The 25,223-nt window shown below is 40.7% G+C and overlaps 1 protein-coding gene across 3 annotated transcripts; it reads right to left on the bottom strand.

Annotated features, from left to right (window-relative positions):
• On the bottom strand, window positions 1-24,765 carry chka (choline kinase alpha). Of its 3 annotated transcripts, XM_071905411.2 has the most exons (12): window positions 24,383-24,765; window positions 23,297-23,405; window positions 20,290-20,343; window positions 14,446-14,559; window positions 12,847-12,980; window positions 10,139-10,243; window positions 8,865-8,923; window positions 8,675-8,762; window positions 3,795-3,903; window positions 2,961-3,067; window positions 2,770-2,851; window positions 1-1,344 (listed from the first exon to the last, which is right to left on the bottom strand). In XM_071905411.2, the coding sequence occupies exons 1-12, from the start codon at window positions 24,616-24,618 to the stop codon at window positions 1,285-1,287; spliced, it is 1,257 nt and encodes a 418-aa protein (XP_071761512.1). In that variant the 5' UTR covers window positions 24,619-24,765; the 3' UTR covers window positions 1-1,284. The 3 variants fall into 3 exon arrangements, with proteins under 3 accessions (XP_071761512.1, XP_078139269.1, XP_078139270.1); XM_078283143.1 differs by lacking the exon at window positions 20,290-20,343; XM_078283144.1 differs by lacking the exons at window positions 23,297-23,405; window positions 24,383-24,765 and adding an exon at window positions 20,784-20,926 and having other exon boundaries at window positions 20,290-20,586.
• Window positions 24,766-25,223: the final 458 nt, after the last annotated feature.

Raw genomic sequence — 25,223 nt, 5'->3', positions numbered from 1 at the left:
TGTACTGTATGAATTTTTCTTCAATGCAGTATTCATAAGAGTGGAAAAAAAACAAGTGAAAGCTATAAAGATGGTTAATTAGCTCCCTTGTTACCACTAGCCTGGTTAGATGTACTTCCCACCCTCATAAAGCTGATGAAAGGCTGAAACAAATAACGTGGCTGGAGCTAACCGATGTATAAACCACACGGTTACGTGGCTCCACTTGTTGTCATGGTACAATGTTCCATATTAATGATATAAGCGCACCATAAGGGCGCTGCCTGAAGCTACCCCAGATCACAGAATATTCACAGGACGGTTGAGAATGTCTTAAAGCGTAAACAGGTCGTCCAACAAGAGTCACAGTTGATCAGAACAAGAGCATAAAGCAGCTGCATTAGCTGGGAAGTCAGAAAGAACCAGTATAAGACCTGGTTTATGCGGATTACTGACAACTGAAACACTTAAAACTTGATGTCAGCTTGATTTGGTGGAGTTTAACCAACCGCCCAGACAAGCAAGCACACCTCAATTGTTCAAATATTTGAAAGCATATGAAATACAGTAAACTTTCATTTGCCCTGGCCTGATGAGTATGTAAATAGAAGCAACCAAAAGAAAATCCAATGAATAACTGAAGTGTGTAAAAGTGTGTGTAGAAGTGTAGACAAGTGCAGTCATGATTGCACCCTGTTTGGTGACAAGGGCAGCCAACAAGTCAGCCCTTCAGTAACAGATAGGGCCAGGTTACTGGCACATTGAGATCTATATATAATATATGTAGTTAGCTATTGGCTGCTTCAGAAAGCAAGGCTCTACCAAGAGACGTTCACATTTTGGTTCTTTCCCCACAGCACATTTCCATATGGGAATGATAGATCGATATACATTGATGCAATGTTAACATTTCCAAATGGGAATCTACCTGTAACTGAAACCCACTCTCCAGCTCAACAGCTTCACCCCCGTGTTAGTGATATAGTTTTAACAAGGCAGAAGCAGAGAGCAGTTCTGACCAGTGATGAAGGTTAGTCGATGTTTCGTTTGTTTTTTTTGTTGGCCCTCTGGGAGCTACGCAATGTAAACTCTGAGCTGCAATGGATTGTGGGGCGTACTTTAAGCACCTAGCCAGAAGATCCAGTTTGGGCTTTGGTCAACACAACACAAACACTAGCCAGCAAATCCTCCCACTGCAGGGGAGTCTAAGTAAAGCATGGTTGTGGACTCTTCTCAATCTATCTCTTCTTCTTCTCGCCGACTGGCTGAATGTGTTGTCAGTCCAGGTCTTTGCATCTTCCTCCATTAGACACCCCAAATTTTCTTCTGCTGGAAGTAGGCATCAAATCTGGCCAGAGCGTAATCCTAGAATACAATTCAATATATATGAGTCTCATACATGTACATATGTGCAAAACCGCATATACAAATACATTCAAGAGTAAAAATAATGGCACAGCAAGTTTAAGTTAGAGTTTTAGGTGGTGACACGTCTAAAATGAAAGTATGTAGTATGTATGTATTTGAGATCAATATTCATTCTGTCTTTAAGCCACTTTGCTTTTAAAAAATATTAAAAAGAACCATGTTTAAACAATGGAATTAATAAAAAAGACCAACTACTACCAATATTTGCTAATGCTCGCAGTGCTCATTAGGCATCATAAGCGCATAATAAGCACACTGTGAGTGACTGATAATTACTGAGCGTGATACAATAAACATAGACATTTAGGAGGACGAACACTTTATGGTGGAACTGCATAGTTAATGACATATTGAATGTCATTTTATGATGCTTGTCTAATGATATTGTAACAAAAGTTTATCTCTGCTTCTAATGGGCTTACAATCTTCCGGAACATTGGTAACCTGTACAACAAGTGGTGGCAGCTGTGATGGAAACAGCCAACCTTCCTCTATTTAGCTCCCTGATATCTTGCCAGGCTGGTATGGCAGTTTGACCTAACCTGCTCTGACCTGTTCTTAACGTTGACACAGTAAATATTGACATTGCATCATCTTACAGGACAAGACTGACCATCGCAACTTTCAACAACAAGTGTAGGCTGAAGCCTTCCCGTAGTTGACTAGCGGCTAAGTGGCTAACATGATTTTCCATTGACCACAAAGTAGTATGTGTTACTGCAACTAAACAAAGCAACAAATGGTGTTGAGATTCACCTCTCGGCACACTATGTAGCATAAGCTTTTAGACGATTTGCATGTTTCTGTTATTTTAGGGCGAAGAAACGTACAGGACAGGCTTTGTAACGATGGAGAACTACCGCGCATGGCTAGGTTTTCACCTCTTGAGTTGCAATTTGGGACTTTGCTAAAGTATGAGCTCAGACTCGTGATAGTAACTACCGACATTTTTTCACTGCAGCCTGTGAAGCTGTAGCTAGCTAGCTAGCTAACATAGCTTGTTCCCTTTGCAGGAGACGGAACATTCCCACTAACTAAAAGCCTGCTGGGTAGTGTAGTTCAGTAACCAATTTGTCATTCATGTAAATAATACTGAATGGACAAGCCAAGCGAGATGTGTTGATGCTTACTGCAACATATATCAAAATCAAATTAAAATCTTTTTAGATTGCTTATACCGCCCGTATATTGACATAGGGTAAAGTTAACCAAAGGATTGACAGAAATGATGTCAACTGCAGCCAACTGTGTGGTATATTTTACTTTGGCCCTCATGCAGAATAACCATCAAAAATAACAAAAAAGCATACAAGTAACCTAACTAAGTCTAACGAAGTATAAACAACCAACAATGGCACTCACCAGGTATCCAAACTCAATGGTGGAGATCCTGGCCTGGATGATGGACCACAAGCCCCAAAAGAAATGGGATGCCAGGGAGAACCTAAAATCAAACAGACCATACAATTTGTTTTGTAGTAGGCTTATTAAAGTACCATACTGTCTCATATCGTGTCATGTCACATCACACTATATCCTATATCAGTGCTCACCTGTTGACCTCCACGTACAGCTCTTCCTTCAGTTTCATTTGGTCCTCGTCACTCAGGTTGTCAAACCCTCTGTCAGTCTCCCTCAGGTAGCTTTCAATGAAATGCAGCTGTAGATAGATGGCAAAAGGTCATTCTGGGTTCTTAATGTAGTAATTGGCTTAACAGGAGCCTATACCTACATACATACAAGCTATGTATGTTCTATGAGTAATTAGTATAATAAAATAATAGTAAAAATAAAAAATAAAATTATACTACTGCTACTACTACTATTACTACTACACAAATTTCCATTATTGCCTGCACTAATGGACAATAAAGTTTTCTTGAATCTTGAATAAAGTTTTCTCGAATTAATAATAATGATAATAATAATAGCAGACTAAAAAATAAAATCAAAAAGTAGAATAAAATAATATAAAAAATGTAATTAAAAATAAATAATACATATACTGCTACTACTACCACTACTAATAATAAATAATTATAATAATATAAATGTATAATAAAAATATAAAAAATCAAATAAAAATAATACAAAGTCAATTCTAAAAATAAATTCTAAAATTATAATACTACTACTAGTAGTAGTAATTTTATTATTTTTTAATTTGTTACATAAGAAACAGTGTAACAGTAACTTTTTGGCACACTGGCAAATAGTTATGAGTTGACTACTGTTTCTAGCAGTGAGAAGGAGGATTGGCAATATGACAAAATAAATCTGAACACGGTCCACCATGAAGTTCCGGTGAAAACAGTGCAGGCAAACTGTCCATTTATTATTGTCATTTACTGTCAGGACAGAGACATAAGCCTTCCCTCCATACACACCTGCTGAGCCTTGGAAGGGTAGTTCTGAGCATCAACCTTGAAGAAGGGGAACTTGTCACAGCTGTAGTCATACATCCATTCACAGAAATGGTTGCCAATGTCAAATCCCCTGTAAGATACAAAAGAGAGAGAGAGAAACTATAAATGAAAAAATCAACCATCAACACCAAGACAGGTAAAGCTATCTGTTTGTCAGTGGCATCTGTTGGGGTTTATGTTACATAACTCACTGTGTCTGGGAAGATAGGAATTATGTGAATGAGATAAAGGATATAAAATGCCTTTGTGTGCTGTATGTGTGACTTAAGAACACAGAAAAAAGAAACTGTGGGTGTGTATGTGAGTGTGTACAGGCAACTAACAAGTAGAGAGAAAATGCTACTGTGTAGATTCAGTACTTGTTACTTGTAGAGTACAGACTCATATGTGAATGTCGACATGGCAAACATCAAAAATAGAGATTTGTTTGATCTATGATCTATAAATCTGTGGTTTGAATGGGCATTTACAAGGTGGGGAGGGGTGTGTACGCTGCTGGCATGGTTTTCCTGTTTTTACTCCGTTGATTACTTAACACTAGGTCACACTAGATGATTTTAACGCTGATTATCCTGCAGTGTGAACAGGTTCAAGACTGGAGGATGGAGCACCACAAGATTTGATGTCTGGTTGGGCTCGTGTAGTGTGAAGCAATTCAAGACTCGCAAAGACTCTAATCTGAGAGTGACACTGGCAACAGCCAATTGGAGTTTAGATACAGGGGGAAGAAAAAGAAAATTAACCGGAAGACAAGTCACTTTTAACAGCAACGTCCACCCACGTAGTTTATATCAGCAAGATTCCCAACTCCACATGCTCCACTCTAGATAAAGTAAAGCAGTCTCATACAAAATTCTGTAGCTTTTGTACCAACAAACAACGATACACCTACTTTGTAACAGTGAATTGTTCTGGATGATTTTGGAATGACAGAATCGGATAGTGTGTGATCCCTCGTCTTCATGTGTGTGACAGCCATCTTTCTACAGTCTGGTGGTGTGACCTAGGCTTTACTGTGCCCTGCCTCTCGGTGTGTATCTATGCTGTCCTGTCCCCAAAGCTCCACATGGACACTAGTGATGTTTCCATCAAGCCATTTTATGTGAAGGCTGAAGTTTCGAATGGGAATAAGCTGAATGGAAACACCAAATAAAAAAAAAAAAATCCCAGAGTATCGCAAAAATTTCGCCGCCAGGAAGGAAAAAATACAGCCACCAGTAGATTACATGACAAAATAATTATTACTTTGATGGCAAGTAACTCTTGGAAAGCCTCTCTCTCCATTTTTTATTCGGGAGATTTGTGATCTTGTCTCACCCCGCACACGCAAACCTACTTATTCACTTTAAAGCCGTTAATGGAAACGCACCTGATTTGCATTTTAAGTTTGTTAACTTTTCAAAAATTCGGTTAGAATTTGCACAAAACCTGAATGGAAACATAGCTATAGGTATGTGCACGTGTGTGTTGGGAGTGTTTTCACACCTAGTTGGTTTAGAGCTGTTATTTCAAACCCTGGTGTGCTGTCCTACTTAGTAGTTGGGTTGTTTGTCTATATGAGAACATGAAACCTTGTTGACGCAGGTTTCTCACAGCTTTGTTCAGAGTGATCCCACCGGACTACAGGAAGCAGGATGCATTATGGGATGAGCATGCTGTGAATTATGGATTAAGAACAAGTTTCGCCCTGGAAGAAAGTCCTGCACCAAATTTATGACCAATGAAGGAAATGACTGCTCCCACGTGGTTTTAGCTGATGAATTACGGTTCGTTTTTATGAAATTTTGCTGTGTGAAACGTAATTGAACCGATGCGTAAATGCAGCAAAGTAACTGATTCGCACCAAAGCAAATGCAAATGCTCTAAATGCACACTTGCACGATGACTCCCGCGGTATTATCATGTAGCTGGGAAACCTTTCCAACACAAAGCCTCCCACACCTGCCAGGCCTGTAGCCTAGGAGCCCTAACTGATGCAATGAACTGGTCTCATCTGGCTCTGTCTCCACATCTATTTCATGTCAGACAATGAGAAAAAGAGAGAAAATCTGTGTGTATAAATGTGTGCATCCTTGCTTGTGTGTGTGTGCTGTGCCTATACATGCATTACTGTACCCATGTTCACATGTTGGGTGTGTGTGCGGGTAGTATGTCATTTGTACACAGAGGAACATGTGTTTGCCGTGTAACATGTGAGGAGACTTAAAGGGGACATGCTAAGAGACTAAGGCTGAGGGGAAAAGGAGGGGGCCTGGAAGAGTGTGTGTGTGTGTGTGTGAGAGAGAGCGAGAGAGAGAGAGAGAGTGCTTTGTCAGGGGGAGCTGCCCTGCAGGGGAATCGACTGTGAACCAAGGCCAGTGTGAACTACGCTGTTTCCCATAAATGAGCCACTCAGGAATTCACAGACACACACACACAAAAACACACACACACACACACACACTTGAAGACAATGACTAACATGCACTCAGAGGTACGGGTAGTAAAGCAGTGGACTAGTAGAGTGCAGACAATGTTTTGCTGTTGTCAGGTGAAAACCTTGTATCAGGAACTAAGAAAAACAGTTTTGTTTTCAGCTTGATGACGATGCATTTTTGAGTTTATCTAATTGGTTTTAAAAAGGTTTCATACACCCAAAGGTTGTAGATTTTTCAACCCATAGAGGAGCATGTAATCCTTCAATGGAAGTTGAAACCTGAAAATCACCAAAACTGGAATTACTGGTTTTCACTCAACAGAGGCGATTTTGCATTTCTAGCTGTGCAATAAGGTTCCATCCATTTTTTTTCTATTCTATTCTATTCTATTCGATCTATATCATTCCATTCCTGGTATCTTTGGCTAGAGACTATGAACAATGTACAGGACTGTATGGACAATGTACTGGAGCACCTTGTCCATAAATAACATTTCCATTGCTTCTATCCTGTCTGCTCCCGCTGGCCTGCCAAATCACGGTTACATAACAGCTGCAGTGAATATTTCATCAGAGGGAAGGCGGTTGTGAATTATAGATGCCAGAGGGAATATGGATGGAGGACAGCCACAAGCCAAGCTCCAGCCTTTTTCCTCTTGTTTTGCTTCCTCGCTATCTCAATATCTAGGTTACTCCCTCTGTCTCTCTCTCTTTCTCTCACGAGTTGGCTCGCTATTTGCCCCCCCCCCCCCCTTCCTTCTTCTTCCCCCGGAGTGCAGAGCCAAGATTAGATGGGAGGAAAAAGAACTGGCTGCGGTCCACCGGTCCACTCCGCTGGGATGCTTAGATGAGCAGATGAAATGTGGAAGACGAAGCGAGGGTGACACAGCAGAGGCAGCCGAGGCGGATTTAAACCCCCCTGACGTAAGCAAGGCCTCTGGTTAGCGCAGTCTGCAGAGGGCGTTTTATTCACACACTTGTGGCGTATTGTGTTTTTTTTTTACCCACTAAACTCAACTTTAAACTCACTTGTACTTGTAAATGAAGCAGAGATTCCAGGGTTTCTGATGATATCAAACGTGTAATGCAAGCTAATGGGGAAATGTGGATAATCAAGGTGCTAAAAAATACCCCTACTGTTTACTGGTGATATAATGGGGCTGCCCTAACCTCACACCCTGCGACAAACTCACACAATTGACCTTATTCACATGGTGGCCATTTTGAACACTCGGGGTGGGAAACTCTACCTGGAAGAACAAAGTGCAGCCCAGCTCTGTCCTACTGTTGTGTACCAAGATACATCATATAATATTTATCATTTCACAGATTCCCCACTGAAAAACATATTTGAAATGAATGGAGCTCAAGAATCCAGAGGCATATGTTTACATTTTAATATATTTAGTCCATTATTGCTAGCCTACATAGCAGCTAGTAGCTTACTAACTTGCTAGTAAGCTAGCTAACTTTCCTGATAAAAGTCGTTCTGGTTGTTGTTCGAGGTTTCTAGCTAATTTGGTAACAGTTATCTGTATTTTGTCCTCACTTATGTGTTTAAGTAATGCTACTTTTGTATATATGCCAAACTTCCGGGTAGAGTTTCCCACCCCAAGTGTTCAATATGGCCGCCGTGTGAATAAGGTCAATTAAGGCCCACATGCACTGGTAGTGATAACTGACATGTCATTTGACGCTTCTAATTCCAGCCACCGGGACACAACCACGGTGTCTTAGGAAAAGGAAACAAAAATGGAAACAAAATGCACCGCTGTACCACATTGCCCCTAGTGTGACTTTAAAAGGTGTGAGATTTATGATTGGGTGTGATTTAGAGGCCAGCTGGACTATGTAGTAGTATGTTGTCCATGCACCTGGAATTGTATGCCCCTACTGTGGCAAAATTACGCGCTTAGTTTGCATTCATTGTATCACTGTTGTAAGTAATTTTGCCATAAAGCGGCTCCTTGGCCACTGCTGTTCCAGAGAAATTAAAAACATCTGATTTTGGTTCTCTGCTGATGCTCCAAAATCAGTGCAAAGAAAACCACTCAGACCCATCCTACGCAAATTCTGAAGATATTGGTCAGAGCAAATTTGGCACTTAAAGGGATCGGTCAGACTTTTAAGAAGCCTCTCTGATTTATCACAAGCTGGTGTCCTTTCAGTTGATTCAAAGAGCAAAACCTCGAACCAGACTCCAACCAAAAATTGTTTTGTTAACAATGCTAGTGTAAGTCAATGGGGCTAAAAACGCGTCTCTGAAATATCACATGCAAAAACTTAAATTGTTAACAATATAACAAACTGTACAATTAGCAACAGAGTTAGCTATATGGAAGGTCTTCAATATACTTTATCAGAGATGTGGTGTGGTAGTAAGTTGTGTTACAGCTGTTACAATAACCGCATGCTGCTAACTTACCTGTAATTGTAGCTGCTGTATTCAAAGTCAATGAGCATCAGCTTCTGTCTGTCTGAGCTCTGGCGGCCCTTCAGCAGTAGGACATTGCCTGAAAACAACACACAGTTGGAGTAAATAAAAGAAAGTACATAAAAAGACATTTAAGTCACTAAAGTGACAAGCAAATGTACAGCATAAGGGGTTGTTTTACCTTCTTGACAGTCATTGTGGCAGAACACGACAGGGGAGTGGGTGGACTCCAGCAGAGACCTGCAGATACACAGGAAGATTTACAGCTCAGGAAAAATGAACTCAATCAGCGGGGTTTCATGTGTCCTGGATTATAGCTCAAGAACTTCATCCCTGTAAATATGAATGAACAAAATATTCTGAATATTACCAAGGAAGCTGAACCTATGTCTAGGTTCTATGTTCGCCAAGGTGACAACACTGCAAAACTGAATATACAAAGACTAAAAAATGTGTCGGTGATGCAAGCAAAAGGTCTCCAAAGGTAACAGATGGTGGTTGTTTTGGTTTGTGTCTGGTAAAGCACAAAGCCAGGCCTGGATTAATTCAGCTTAAAACGAAAAGAGGAGCTGGAACAAACATGAGGCTTGATCCATTTACCTGACAGTCTGGGTCATGTGGAAGTGGGAAAGATTGGCAGCTGAGAAATCGTCACCAGGTTTGCATGTTTTACATGATTAAAGGGGCACTAAGTAAGGTTTTTATTTTTTTATTTTATTTTATTTCTTCTAAATTATATCAAATGTCTAGGCAATTCATAATAATAATAATAATAATAATAATGATTACTTAGTATTCAAGCAAAAACAATGGCCATTTGGTGTAATTTGCTAATTTCTGCCATTTCCAGGAATATGGGCTGATTGTGGCAAAGTGAACCCACTTGAAATAAAATGATACATTTTTCACTACAACTATGATTTTTCTTTACTATCCTTATTATTATCCTTACTATCCTTATAGCTTCATAAGTTAAAAGTTTGCCCAATTGATGACCTAAGCAACATAACACACGATATTCGATACCACGGATATTCAGTATTATCAAATATTGGCCCATGCCTATTATTAAATCAACCTTTTCTCACTTTACTAGCTGACTAGCTGCAAGACCCTCTTTGCCTTTCTGGACGCATACAGACAGCAAGCATTTCCATACATAAATGAACCGTCACTGTTTAAAATGCTAGCATAACCAGTTCTCGTGATATTAATTAGTGGTTTGTTTGAATGTGATCTCAGCCCTTTGGCTCGCCAGTTGATCTGGCACTAACACAAAACAGGCCTTGACTGGAAAGGAATTATTATTGTTAGATAATCTACTTTCTGAGGTAAACAACATCATAGGACCTAGACATTGGTTACATAACACCACGAGTAGAAACTTTCCATGCATGTGTTGAGTGTTTGTTGACTCTGTATGCAGTATATTTGCGTGCGTGTGTGTTTGCATACTTAAGCATATCCATCTCTTGAGGCAGGTTGTAGCTGAGCAGGCGGTTGAACCGACGCAGGTGGGACTCTCTGGTGAAGTTCAACCTCATGACTTGGCTCAGGTACCTGGTGAGAGTGTTACAGTCACACAGTTACCCCTCTACTTCTCTCAAAGATTCATTTCTAAGACATTTCTGCTTCATTTGATATCGCAAAGTGACTGAAATACATCAAAATCATGTTGACTGATATGCATGTGAGAGGAAAGAGTGCTCTCAAGAAACTTTAATGTCATCCTGACTCACTAAGAATAAAAGTAAGAGAGGCAGTTTATGCGCTTTGTGCAGAATAAAGAGCTTAATAAAGGCCGGACTTGTACTCATGACATGACAAAAAAGATGATTTCTTTATTGTCAATCACACAAGGGAATGGAAATTTGTCTTTCCACTTCTAGATGCACATTATTTCGACTATGTACAGTATACATATATATTACAATTACAATTAATAATAGTAGTAATAATAGTGGTAGTTGTAATACTAGTAGTAATATTAATAGTAGTAGTAATTATAGTAGTAGTAGTAGTAGTAGTAGTAGTGTTTGTGGTAATAACAGTAGTAGTTGTAGCACTAGTAGTAATAGTAATAGTAGTACTTGTAGGAGTTGTAGTAATAATAGTACTAGTAGTAGTGACAGTGGCGGCAGTAGTAGTAGTAGTAGTAGTTGCAGTAGAGGCAGTAGTAGTAGTAGTATCATTATCACTATTAATATCATATATGTCACATTTAAAGATTTTGACAACATCAGTATGACCATATAGCCTGAGCTGAGTTTACAGTATAGGGCGGTTTGAGCTTACTCAAATCTCTTGGCCCAGTCACAGACACTGATAAACCAAGAGGTCTTTACAAACGGTCTAGTCCACTAAACTCAGGATGCATCATCGATCACAAGGTTATGACAAACGTCATTTGGATACATCACCATTCACAAGGTCATGGCAAATGGTATGATTCATAGAATTAGCACAGTTTTCGGGATTTACAAGATGGCCAAAGAAGGTTTTATCAGTGGAACGGAAGCAATATCAGAGATAAAAGTAACTGTGAGTCATAAAACAGGTGAAACAGGTAATCTCTCCTCTGACCTACATGTCTCTCAGATAAGAGTTGTTGGTCAACTTGAACTTCCTGCTATACTGGACTTGGAGGACAAATCATCACATGGAGACAAGGAGCACTCAGGAAATGTACAGTGGGCAGGGTGAGAAATTAACACCATCACCACATTTACCAAATTGGCTGTGGTTGCAAAACTTTGCCTTCTGCACCAGCCACTTTGACAGGTAAAAAAAATATCATCACCACCTATATAAAATGGTAAATAATATGGTGAAAGCACGTGAGTTTTGGTATTTACCAGCCACTCTTGTTGACAAAATAGTTTCCTGTCCTAGTTGTGAGAAACACTGTGTTCACACTGCAAACAACTTGGTTGACTCTGGTTGTGGATGGTGTGACAGGCTCTGAATGCTACGTAGTGGTCCAAGTACAAAGTTTTGAGAGAAATCATGTAGTTTTTGCTGCTTTGATATTGATTTGATGAATTAACACAGCTAGCTAGCAAGCTCTAATAGCATTAGTCAAAAATAAACAGAAAGTGACTTCAGACCCCAAGGAACCGTTCTCCAAGGATCGTATTTGGTGAGCTCTGAATCACTTTGAGTTTTTTGTGTTTATTTTTTATTAATGCTACCTAATTAGCGCTTGCTAGCTAGCTATGTTAACTCAACTCGATGTAACGCAATACCACAGCAGTGAAAAATACATGATTTCCTTGTTCAAAACCTTTTTAATTCCAATTCTCATGTTCTCATTTGTTATATATCGTATACAGCTAGATCTTTTGACAATTATATCTCTATTCATTACATTCTACTATTGTAATTGTCATTTATTAGGTTTGATATTGCCCTATTGCTATTCTTACTTGAATCTTATTTTTTCTTTACTGTAACCTATTGTTTACTGCTTTAACAACCCATTAAGCTTTCATCTAATCTAATTGGATTATCTAAATTCTGTCACTAAAATCACTACTAGAATCCCAGCCTAAGGTCCGACAAGCTAATGTTACCTTTTATGTTTCTGTGCTTCATCCTGTTCTAACATTAAACTTTACAAAACTCTCCAATAAAAATGTCAAGCCAGACAATTGACTAACATTGGTAATCTTGCAAACCGGACACAGGCCACTTGTAAACTAGTGTTTGGGTTCCTACAGGGAAGGTCAGAGGAAGGGGACCAGGAACTTTATCACAGCCTGTTGACAGACATTGTGCAATGTAAGCCTTGTAAACATCCAACAATATAGACTTTAACGCAATTTAAACGGAAATGGATTATGATGGGGTAACCTCGACCTCTTTATTTGACAATAACAAGTAAACATTGCCATTATGTGTTAACTGAGGATTCAAATACTGATAGAAGGCCTTAAGTTATTAACCTGGCAGCCAGTGAACGCCTCATCTTGCCTCCATGCTCCACCGAATGTTTCAGAAGGTCTTTCTTACCGTCTGCCATAAGAATTAATTACAGATTGTGTGTATATAGTATTTTCTCTTTTCTTTCTCTTTACTTTTCTAGAAAATTAGAAGAAGAAGAAGAAGAAGAAGAAGAAGAAGAAGAAGAAAGGAAACAAAAAGAAAAAGTTTAAAAGACTTACTTGTCCATGGTTCCAAACAGCCATTTTGGTTCCTTATTGAAGGGCATCCTCATACCATGAAACTTGGCCATCTTCTCTGCGACCTCCGCTGAGATGCTGAGGTCACTTAACTCGCAGGTGTCCAGTTTACGGCTCTGTCGTTTTAACAGATTAATAGAACAGGTGATTTGTTTCATTCAGAACCACTGATTTCTATGAGATTGTATTTTTTTAAAGCTGCACTAGGCAAGATTTTTATGTAAAAATACACCCGGCTTATAAGCCTAAATCACAAAGTGGGGCTGCAACAGAGAAGAGCATCCCATCCCCACATAACAAGAGTACATGTTTTAATGAGCCTAGTTTCTGAGAACAGACTGAATTGCTTAAATTTGGGTAAAAAGCTGAAGAAGTTTATGAACTCCTAAATTAAAGGAGTTTGTTTTCGAGTCTTTTGAAACTGGTCTAGGATGATGTTCTGATTAAGACCCTGCAAATATATCTGATCACCTCCTCCATAAACAATTTCTAAATAATACATGTACTGTATACTGTATATGTCCATGTTCAAATGAGCTAATATGAATTTGCTTGCCTTCTGGAATACACTCACAGTTTAATGCTGTTAGCTTACATGTAGTCAGCTCAGGTCAAAATAATATGTTCAGAACCTTTTGTATTAAAAACAAAACTCATTCCGCATTTTAAAAAAAACAAAGATCTCTGGGTTTAAAAAAATGGACGGGCTTAAAAACCAGTTTAACTGCTACGAGAGACATTCCATTCTGACTGAGTCCTGTTATATCCAAATAGCCAGATAATGTTCTTATCTTCTGTGTGTAAAATGAATTGCGTAACACATTACTGTTTCGCTACAGGAGAGCAGATGTTTTATGGTTTATTAATTTCCTCTGAACATCAATCAATCGTGCATCATTGAACAGAACATCGTGCACACAAATTGCACTGTATCATTTGTTCCCAAGCGCCTGATGCTAAACTTTAACCCTTGCCGCTACATGCCCAACCTTAACCTTTGCCCTAACCTTACCTTAACCCTAATTCTAACCCTAAGGCTAACTCCTAACCTTAAAATGAGCCTTTTTTCATAGCGAGGACGAGCTAAAAAGTCCTCCAATCTTAAATTCAGTTCATATACACACTACAAGTCAAAGGTTTGGACTCACCTGATTGAATGTACTACGTTTTTCATTCTCTTAAAGCCATTTTGATCTAAAGGCTTCTGCTCAAATGCTTGAAATGTGTTTCTTAGACAAATATAAATAGTGAAGTTGATGCCTATGTATGAATTTCTTTCCAAAGCCTTTGCCTTTCCATCAAAGCAAAGGGCGGCTACTTTAAAGAATCTAAAATATAAGATTTTGATTTGTTTAATATGTTTTTGGTCGCTGCATAATTCCATTTGTGTTATTTCATAGTTTTGATGTCTTTACTATTATTCTACAATGTGGAAAATAGTAAAAATAAAGAAAAATGTGGTGTGTCCAAACTTTTGCCTGGTAGTGTATATTGATCAAATGTAATAATACAAGTAAACATTCACAAACACATACACATGTAGACACAAACAGCAGCTAGAAAAACAACATGGTCACTTACAGGGACATACTGCTCCAGTCGGCCCTGAGGGAAAATGCCATAAAGTTTAGGTCCTAACTCCCTCTCCGCCAAGATGGCAAACATCACACTCTCCAGCACCATGGCCTCTGCCCCCTGAAAACACACACACACACACACACGCACAGAGTTAAAAACCTTCACAGTACAACAACATTTACATCTGCAGTCCACCACCAGTGCTGTAAACTGCAATGGGAACAGCATGAGAAATGAGACAAAAAAGGTTTTACTGGTAGCGATGTCTGAAAACATGGAAGGTGGGAGTGAGATTTGGATTGACAGCCACGGATGAAGACATTCTCTTTGTCAGCCACATTCATTCTAAGTGGAAACCCAGACAAGGGGGGAAGGGTGAAGGAGGAAGAACAAGGAGAAATGCTGTGGTTAGGGTTAGTTGGGTTCGCCCGTCGGGAGCGGTGAGGACAAGACAAGAGGTGGATTGTAAACTCCGGGCCAAGTTGGCCCACTGAGCGCACCAGTCACTGTTGTAGCTGCCGAAGCGGAGAAGACAGCTTTGTATTTCTCCCTTTATCTTAGAGTGGGACACACACATACATACATGGACAAAGCCTAGAGCTCAACAGGGGCCCAAGGTTACTGGGGAAAATTAAACCCTCTCTCCCACCGACACAATCGTGTGACCAGGAGCCTGGCGGAAAAGTTACTCTACAGCTCTACTGATTTCTATACTAGCTTGATTTTACTTGGTTCTGTTGTGTTGGGAAGACAGAGGACTGGGCTTCGTACCAAATGGGCTGGAGGTCATTAGCAGAGAGGACTGGGATCGTGAACTAATTAGCGGAACAAGGCTAATGAGGCCAACAGGTCCGCGACTCATTATATAGCAGGCTTATTCTGTGGGCAACCGAAACGCACATTGGAGTTTTAGTTCTACAAATATTTCTTCTGGAGGGAGAAATAATCTCATTGGTTGAGTTAAACCTCAGTGGGCGGAGCTAAAGAACCACAGCGCTGTTGCTACTAACTGGAAAAAAATGCAATCTAGCCAAACTAAGTTATCTAGGTTAACTAGCTAGTTTCCAAGTTCAAACTAGCCAAACACACTTATAACTATCTAGGTTAGCTAGCAACCTAGCCTGCTGATCTTTGTCTTTGCCATTTATATTTTATTCATATATTTTGACCAGAATTTCTTCTTTGCCATTCAAGTTTGCCAGTTAGCTAACTTGAGTTCTGGAAAACTGTGGTTCTTTTGCTCCGCCCATTGAAGTTTAACTCAGCCAATGAGATTATTTCTGCCTTGGAGAAATGTTCGCACAACTGGAAAAAAACAGTCTCTCACAACGGGAAAAAGTGAGATTGACATGTAATGTGGCAGGAGGGATTATCTTTGACAGAACACAGGCCAAAAGCTATATATGGCTAGATAGACTATGCTCTATCTGTGTTAAGGTTCATTAATTAGATCTGTATATGATCGCCACAAATGCACTGTTGTTCCCTTTCAGTGTGTGCTCTACTGAAAATATAAATTGAAACGACAGAGCCTTCATCCTCAATCATTTCTTCATTGACTGGTTTTAAGAACCTATTTCGCAGCAAAAGACTTTCAGTGATTGAATTTCCATCTACTTCCTGAATTAATTGAATTGAAAGTGAATTAACTCTAGTCCTGACAAATTTATACACCTAAGCTGTCATATTAATTAAATGGCAGTCAGGTGACGATCATTATGAGATTCAAGTCCATATCGTTTAAGGTTATCAAACAGATGATTCTTAAATTAGCTTACTAGTCAGACAAACTTCAAATTAAGGGCATTTTCCAAGTCCTGCAAGTATTTGGATTCAAAAATTCTGAATGCTTCTACAGGTCTACAACCCAGCAACAGAGTCTTAATATTTCACTTAGTTACCTTTCCAGGTAATGCTGCAATCTGCGCATTACCGCATTATATTATATATATATAGAGAGAGAGAGAGAGAGAGAGAGAGAATTCTGCTCTAGATATCGTCCGGCTCTAAATTACTCTAGTGTGGAATACATAGCTGTCTAAATAGCTGTGATAAAAAAACATTGCGCTCCAGTAACCTAGGCATACGTTACTGTAGGCCATATTCCTACCTTAACTAGAGTAAATAACACTCAGATAGATTGTTGGAGAGAGAGTTGGATCTGGACTCTTTGGCTATGAGCCAGGGAATGCGCTTCATGCGAGCCGTCCAGCAGGAAGCCAGCTCAAAGGAAACAATACTGCCCGGCTTGTGGCCTCCTAGATGCTGCACGTTATTCGGAAACGTGCTATGAGCATATTTCTGAAAAATAAACTATACTGCGCCACCTACAGAGAAACTCAATATGGATCTCTCGCCTTAGGAGATATTATAGACTGGTATTTTTTTTATTTGACCTTTTTTTTCTCCAGGCAGGTCACCAAACTTCTTAATTATTTGGAGGCACCATCTATCACCAGTAAATGGACTGTCACAAAACGCTCACAGTTGAAACAGCAGTCGACCAGCAAGGTGCACCGAAATGCAACGGCAGCATTTGTGAAACATAGTAAGGAACAACTTTACACTGTATTGACACACTACTGAGAATGAAGGCTTCGTCATTTGAGATCAAATTCCAGTTTCACATTCCATTTTGAACTTGAACACCTTGAACTTGTCCAGGAAATCAATGAGCACATCTTTGCCTGCAGGAGTCACCAGTTTCAGGATTATGTGTGCCTCACCAGATTAACATACATAAAGATCTATCCAGTAGATTAATCATCTGAATCAAGTCAAGTTACATTTTTATTTAAGGAAAAAATTAAGGCAAATAACCACACAGCAGAGTCATATATCACTATCTAACTATGCACTAGAAACATTTAAAATACAAGGGCAAAGTGCAAAAAATATATAAAGAGCATGAACATGTTGAGCATATGAGAAGTCGACCTCTGCGGCACATCCCGTTTAATTCATGTGGTATATGCTCAGAGAATACACACCCATGTTATGTAATACTTTATCTGCAGAGTGCTGATCACATGCTGTTTCAAATCCCCACTATGAGTGATCCCCATTACCGTAATCATCTTGACACACATACTGCCAGACTGCAGGCCTGTGTGCGAAGCAGAGAGTAGATACAAAACCCCATGGGGTGACCAGCTTATAGGATGCATCACGCCTTTAATAATATTGACGCGAGTCAGCGAGTACGTCATCTTTATTACGGTAATTGCACTGGCACAGAAAGTGCAACTGTGGACTAACCTACATTCAGAGCCTATGGAAGCATAAACTAACCTACATATCAGATGTGCCAAGTCGACGATAAAGGATCAGAGCAAAGTATCAAGGCAGGGATTCTGCTGCTACATGATCTCTATTATAGTGCTAATCTTAACAAACGCGGTGTAGTCTGGGGGCTTGAAGACAGATGTTGCAGAATATACCAGTGGCAGTGCGGTAACCTGTTATCTCGGTTCAGAACTGTGCCAGCGATAACAATGTTGACTGTGCTTTCGTGGAGCGTGGCACTTTCAATTCAGCCTTCGCAGCATTGATAAATTGGGTGCATGCCAATAGTGTTACTCAATTACGTTTACTTTTACAGGGACAACGTTCAGTGGGCCTGTGAATGTGCCAGAGTTAGCCACATGGCTACTTCTCAACTGCAATTCATTGGCATAATGTTGAAAATAAATTGAAAAGCTAAAAACAATTCTACTCCTGTCCTAGACTTCTCTTTTGGGCATTAGATGTTACACTAAGCTCCATTATGTATACTCTGGTCATAGACAATGGCAGTTCTAGATGAGTTAGATGAATAGACTGTGCCAGTCATCACCTTGAGTTACTGTATGCAGACTGTGACAGCATCCCATGCACATATTGACTGGCAGTCCTCCACTAACCCCCCCCCCCCCCCCCCCGGTTTCATTTCCGACGACCTACTTTAAATACCAGGGTTCGTTTGGCGGTTTGTTTGATTTGGCTCACTCTCCCAGACCAAGTCTTCCAGCCATTTAAAAGTTAATTATCAACAAGTAATAGCTGTGGAACCAGCTCACCATTCAGACACAGAAGAGTTTCAACATTCCTAATAGGCACCTGCTTCCTCTAATGCAACGTTTTTTCACAGGAAACAGATACTTCCTCTTTTAGAGGAAGAAGAGTATCCTATTTGAGGTTCCACGGAGCTAAAGTTTTCTATTAGTTTTCTGTGAGTTTCTGCCAATGTCACATGGTGAAAGGAGTGATCCTCTTCAGGGAGGGGGAGGGGGTACAGGAAGCAATGGGGTTTATGGGAAATGTAGTCTTCATTTTGAGAAACACTAGCTCTAACAATACCACTCAGAGGCTACCAATCGTCTCCACCATGTTCTCATTTGTTTACGGTTATTGTACCAAGGTAGCACTATTAATTTTACAATGATATATTGATGTTTAAAAATGCTACACATAGCACCATCAAAACAAGAATAGCAGAGAGTACCAATCCGAGGGCTGATCTAGGATCTGTGACCACATTGCATCTTTTTGAGTCTCATATCACCATTGCTGTTCTGAGATATTTAGTGACTGGCCTTGGAATGATGCAGCAGGTGCACCGTGAACTGCCCGCCAGCTGCTGCTGCTGCTTTGTCCTCAATACTTATCTATTCTGTTATGTGTGTCAATAAGCCCATAAGGGGTAGATTATATTAGACTGTCTTGCCACATGCCACATTCGACTTCTGAACCAAACGGAACCGGTCTGATGCCCTTGTTCCACTCATCCATCCTCAGAAGTGAACCCATTTCTAAGGACAAATGTGATAAGGACACCTGTATAGGCTGCAAACAGGTACTGTTAAAACTGAAGTGAAACAGTGGACAGCAGACAGTCAGGTCAATGTCACGTTAAATTGAGGGATTAGTTCCAAATAGGATTTACCATGACCAGACATCATTGTTTAAGGAGGTGGATTGAGGCCAGGTTACCCTAAGACAGGCATGGGATCAGTTCTGCACTACCCTCACTACTAGATAAACTGTTGGATTTAGGGAACGGAAGCTGATGCCAAGTCAGTGCTCTGGACTAACGTCATGCTTGAGTGCCAGAATGATAACAATAGCTGAGTGATGACCTCACCTCGGTCACATGACGGGGATCGGTGAGTCACCCTCGCATTGTACGGGGTAAAGGGTCGTGATCACATGATGGGATGGAGGGTAAAGGGATTTCTAAGTCACTGGGTGTGAGGTTTACAGTGACTCTCTGAACATATTAAACATGAATAAACACTTCAGGCGTTGCTTCGAATTGGTTCACAGATCTTTTTCAGATCATTTTGATGCTTTTGAACAAGCCTGTCTCCAAGATTTCCCCATTTTGGACAATTCAGATGGGTTCAAGTCAGCCAGACAGGCTCATTTTATCAGAATCAGAGTACTTTAGTCAGGTTTGTTTGCTGAATTAGCTACCTCCACTGAATTATATAAATGACTGTAGTATTTCCCAACTCAATCATTACACAATTCCGCTGTGGCAGAAGTTGGAAGGTGGAGACAGGCGTTAAATCAATTCTGAACTGGAGTTCAAAACCCCAGATGGGGATGAAGGTTCAGCCAATCCCAGCGATTCCCCTGAAGTGACTGCTGCCTCAGGAGTTCACACGACTTGGCCAGATCATAATGAAAACCATATGGACAGAGAGCTCAACATGAGAAACAAGAGACTTATTAGTGAAGGGGAAAAAAAGAACATTTTCAGACATCGGGGGCACCTGAAACATGAGATGGTGAGTGTTGTGTGGACTGAAACAGCTGGGTGGATCTGGTGCAGAGAAACACACGGTGGCCCCATCAGTTACTTACTTGGAAGTGATTTTCTTTGTTTGACTGTCGGGAATCCCCTTTATTACAGGACATCTATCAACAAAAGAAAAAGGAAAGAACTATCCATGAATACACGTGAAGTCGTCCAAGACCGTTACATCACAAACCTAACCATGCCCGCTGTGCAGACAGTACAGTATGAGTTCAAACACACACCAAGTCTTTAGGACATGACAGTGCAGAGGCCCCCCGACTACCTGCATGACGCAACAGTCAGAAAGAGAGGGAAGAGCAGAGAAAAAAAGGCAGATAGTGCAGAGATAGCAGGTATTATTTCTGAGGAGGAGAGAGATAAACATATTTCCTATCCTCAGGATGTCTATGAGACATTGCACAGCTCAAAATTCAAACTTGAAACTCTTTTTTTTTTTCTTTTTTTTTACAGATGGGTGAGGCAAAGCGGGCTTGAGGCTATTTATACTCCTCTCGTTAGCGGTTCATCAGGTGTACATATTTTAGCAGGGAAAAAAGACGAACGTATGTATTTGGTGCATCTGCTCACTATCCAACTCGCTACTCGCATATCTTCATTGCTGAGAAACATTGTCTCCAGCATGTTTTAGGGTTCGTTTAATCATTAGTCACTGAGGACAAACTCCCTTTGACAATAACCATCTCTAGCTTCCTTAATCATATTAGCTTTTTGATTAGACATCATTAATTCCTGCGCGGCTGCTCTGGCCTGACGGAGATGGCTGCAGTTACCTTGGTGAAGGACACAGTGCTTTTGCTCTCTCAGACATCCCTAGCAATAAAAGCTAACCGAGTTATACATCCATTAGCAATTACACAGACTTCAGTTAATACTTAATGTAGGACACATTAGACCGGCGGTTAATGCGTACATGAAAATGAATCACTTAATGGCCGCAAATGACAATTTTTAAAAGGCAAAGAATGGGGTAAGCGTTAACCGATCCGGTGGACCGACCTAGGGTCGAGAATAATAGACTGCCCATATTTGGGTCTTTGTTTTGGCTTTTTGGGGATTTTCTTACTCTTGTTTATCACTTCACAGCAGAGGTGTGACCAAGTCGACTTTGCTCAAGTCCCAAGTCAGTCTCAAGTCTTGAGGCACAAGTCTCAAGTCAAGACTCAAGTCTAAATGTAGATTACCAAGTCAAGTTCATGTCAAGTCCATGTCATTAATGTCAAGTCTCAAGTCAAGTCCCAAGTCTAAATGTAGATTACCAAGTCAAGTCAAGTCCCAAGTCTAAATGTAGATTACCAAGTCAAGTCAAGTCCCAAGTCTAAATGTAGATTACTAAGTCAAGTCAAAGTCAAGTCCATGTCATTAATGTCAAGTCTCAAGTCTAAATGTAGAACACCAAGTCAAGAGTCCAGTATCAATTTAATATCTTAAAGAAAACTAAATATCAAGGACTTTTCAATGCAATATGGTTTGAACCAGGATTTCTATAATCAGTTTCAGCTTCAATAAACTCAATCATTCCATTAGATTTCAGAAAACAGAATCTAAATTCAGTCGTCTGCTGGAACAAATCTCATCACTTTAAATCTAAATCATTTACACAAACACAAGATCTTTTGTCAAGACTTTAGAAACCTTTTCAAGTCATCAAAGAACAAGTCAAATTCAAGTCCCAAGTCACCAGAACCAAGTCAAGTCTCAAGCAGTTAAAATTGTGACTTGAGTCTGGCTTGAGTCCAAGTCATGTGACTTGAGCCCCCACCTCTGCTTCACAGTGGGACAAACAGACAGTACATGCTAAAAAAAACGGCTCAAACTGAAATGCCAGCATTCTTGCTATCGGACGATTAGAATGTGTTGTTTTCGCAAGTCTTGTGAAAATGTTTTGAAGTCCTTCGATATTTTGTGAGAGTGAAATCAATCCGCTGCGGTTTCGGACGGTGACTAAAGCTGCTACCTTTGGAGCAGTTCGGTTACATTAGCTACAATGCCGAATGCGTCTGGCCCTGGGTGGCTGGGATCATGAACTCTGGACACACGAGCCACGTCATCTTGGGAGATAAAAACGCTTCTATCACTGGGTGTTAACTATGCACACAAAAATACATTATCTCCCCTCTTATGTGCACACTGTGGAGCAACAAGAAGCCGAACGGCGCGGACGCAATGACTGTTTCGGGTTGTTGTTTTGGCGTTTCCAGCTGAGCGAGCAGAATTCCTGCACATTTCGTTCTCGGACTCTCGGAAGAATCACAAGCCAAGGATTTAGACAGAGAAAAAACAGACAGACAGGAGAGGTGTTATAGCACTTTTTTTTTCTCCCCCCTCCATACTGTGTCTTCCCAGCGGGACGGCCGGGGGTTCTGCTACATGAGTGTGTGTTTACGTCTTTGTAGTAGGCTGAGATTTCAGAGATCTCATACTGTACCGTGTTTGTTTGGTGGGTTCACCTGGGAACAAGAGTGCTCAAGGCACGCTCCTTTGGGAAGCCTACGGCAAAGAACACATGCATGTACAGCCATGGGGGTACATCACCGCGCACAACAATGGCGAACATGCGCGCACGCATACACACGCACACACACGTAAAGGCAATACATGCAGGCATACACTCACATAAGCATATGATCTGCACGCACACAACACTCACGCACACACACAACAATCTGTGGTGGTGGCACTGTCACATCACAGTTACATTTGTTTGTTTTTTGTTGTTGCATACTAAAGTGAACTTTCACCCCAGATACATGACTCATCATTGTGATATGGTGGACATTCCAAACATCGTCATAGATTTAGTTAACAGGACAATCAATGTTTGATTTTTAGATTCCTGCAGCACTGTTTCCTCCATTAAAAGCTGCTGAATCTTAATACTGACTAAGCACTTCAATATACTTGCTTACACATTGCTTTAGCAAGGGGGAAATTTGCTTTCCGGACATGACAACACAGCCTAGAGGCGTTTGCTTGACTCGTGACTTTTCGGTGTGTGTATAGTGGTGCGGCCTCTGTTTGTTATGGTGTAGTGTCGAGAGATTTGCGTCCCACCTGTAGGATGGCCCCATAGAGGCGCAGCAGGACGCTCCTGGGTTCATCCCCAACACTGTCCAGGCTGTCGGGGAGGCTGCACAGGAAGAGCTTGTTGCTCAGACCACCCCTGCAAAGGCCAGAAAGAGATATGAGACGGAATCATTCCTTTAACAGGCGCGTCGGTCCACTAAAAACTCTGAGGTATGGCGAAGTCGCTACATCTAATATAATTTGTCAGCAAAACAAGATTGATATTTGTTAGATTTTGGGACTGATGAGATAATATTTGGTCAATGTGATAAGTCTAGGTCCTCAAACTATCAATTTAGAGGGAGCATTGATCCTAAATGTTCCAATGATTAAGGATGGAACGATATATTTAAATTCAATATATCGCTGTGACAATGCGTATCGTGGGGCAGAAAAATGAATCGCGAATATTAGCTGCATTTTATTCTGCTGTAGTAATCACAAATGTGACGGCTTGACCATCACAGCTTCACAAGCTCTCCATCCAAATTATATTATTTACACTTTGTAATGACATTTTTACATTGCGGTTTCAAACCAATGCCATTGCTAGAAAGATTTGTGGCTTAGAAATGAACATTATTCTGCAGTCAGACTTTGCTGTCATGAATTCTGGGGATTTTCGCTTGATCTTTGCCATTTAATATGATGCGAAAAACTACAAAATCTGATGGGGACTCACTTAGGCTTGATGTATGGCTACTGCCGCATCTTGCCAAACCCAGCTGACGCCCATGATTCCCCTATTCCCTCACAGAAGTACAGGTATGGTAGCTTTACCTAGGCCTATATGTACACTTTGTGCTGTTTATCCAGTAGGGTGGAGAAGAAGAATAATAACAGCAGCAACCCAATGTAAAAACACGTCTCCTGGGAGATTCTGCTTCTTAAAGACCACATTTTCTGACATTTTTGACCGTGAAATACATGAAACTGGATAGACAACATATAAATAAGAACACCTAGACCATACTGTGGGGTTAATATCTGCATATAGCACCCCACACCACATGAGGCCTAGCAAGCAGATCCCCTTCAACGTCTCATGACAGTACGATGAGCACGAGCCTGTACCTTATGATGGTGATGTGGAAGTGGTCCTCGGACACCGTCTTCCAGGCGCCGTGCAGGAACTCCCTGCACCACAGATAGGCCTTTCGCTTGGTGTCCAGGTCGGGCTGGTCGGGGCGGGTCAGGTCCTTGCAGTCCTCCTCGGTGTTGGGCTGGACCTGCAAGGCGTTCTCGGTGACCAGCAGCCCCAGCGACATGGAGGGAGACGAAGAAACCCCGTTGATGAATTTGGTTTTCATTTTGGAAAGAAATCGAGTGAAATGCCCCCTTTGAGTGATTAAGGTGCTGTGTATCTTCCGGTTTGTGTCGAAGCAGGATTTATTCTGGTTCTTGGACGTCAACCGGGTTTATGAAGAACACAGTGATACGATTTTTCTACTCTTTTTTTTCTTTTTTTATTGTTCGAAGGTGAGAACGCGCTCTGTACTGAGAGATAACGTAGACAAGCTAGAGGGAGGACCGTTCACTGGCAGCGAATGAATAAAATAAGAGCGACGCGCCGATTTACGGAGAGGATGGGCGGGGTGGGGTTAGGGGGGGTCGGGTCGATATCACGTCACACGTCCGCACCCTTTCTCTCTCCCCATTGGCTGGCCCAGACACAGCCCAGCAGGAACCGAAACAAACCTGATGCCGCCTTCATGTGCTGTGGAAAATATAGGGATTTCTATTTCAGCTACACATAAATAAAAAAACAAAGTGGTATATAAAACTGGGAAAGCGTTAATTATTATTATTAAGTTATTATTATTATTATTATTATTAGTAGTAGTAGTAGTAGTAGTAGTAGTAGTAGTAGTAGTAGTGTTGGCACAAGTAGGCTATACATCAAGTATATAGAAAA

The sequence above is a fragment of the Centroberyx gerrardi genome, chromosome 4 (genome assembly GCF_048128805.1).
Source record: "Centroberyx gerrardi isolate f3 chromosome 4, fCenGer3.hap1.cur.20231027, whole genome shotgun sequence".
Taxonomy (NCBI): Eukaryota; Metazoa; Chordata; class Actinopteri; order Beryciformes; family Berycidae; genus Centroberyx; species Centroberyx gerrardi.
The sequence above is the reverse complement of the archived record's forward strand: the minus strand, read 5'-3'. Positions and strand labels throughout refer to the sequence as shown.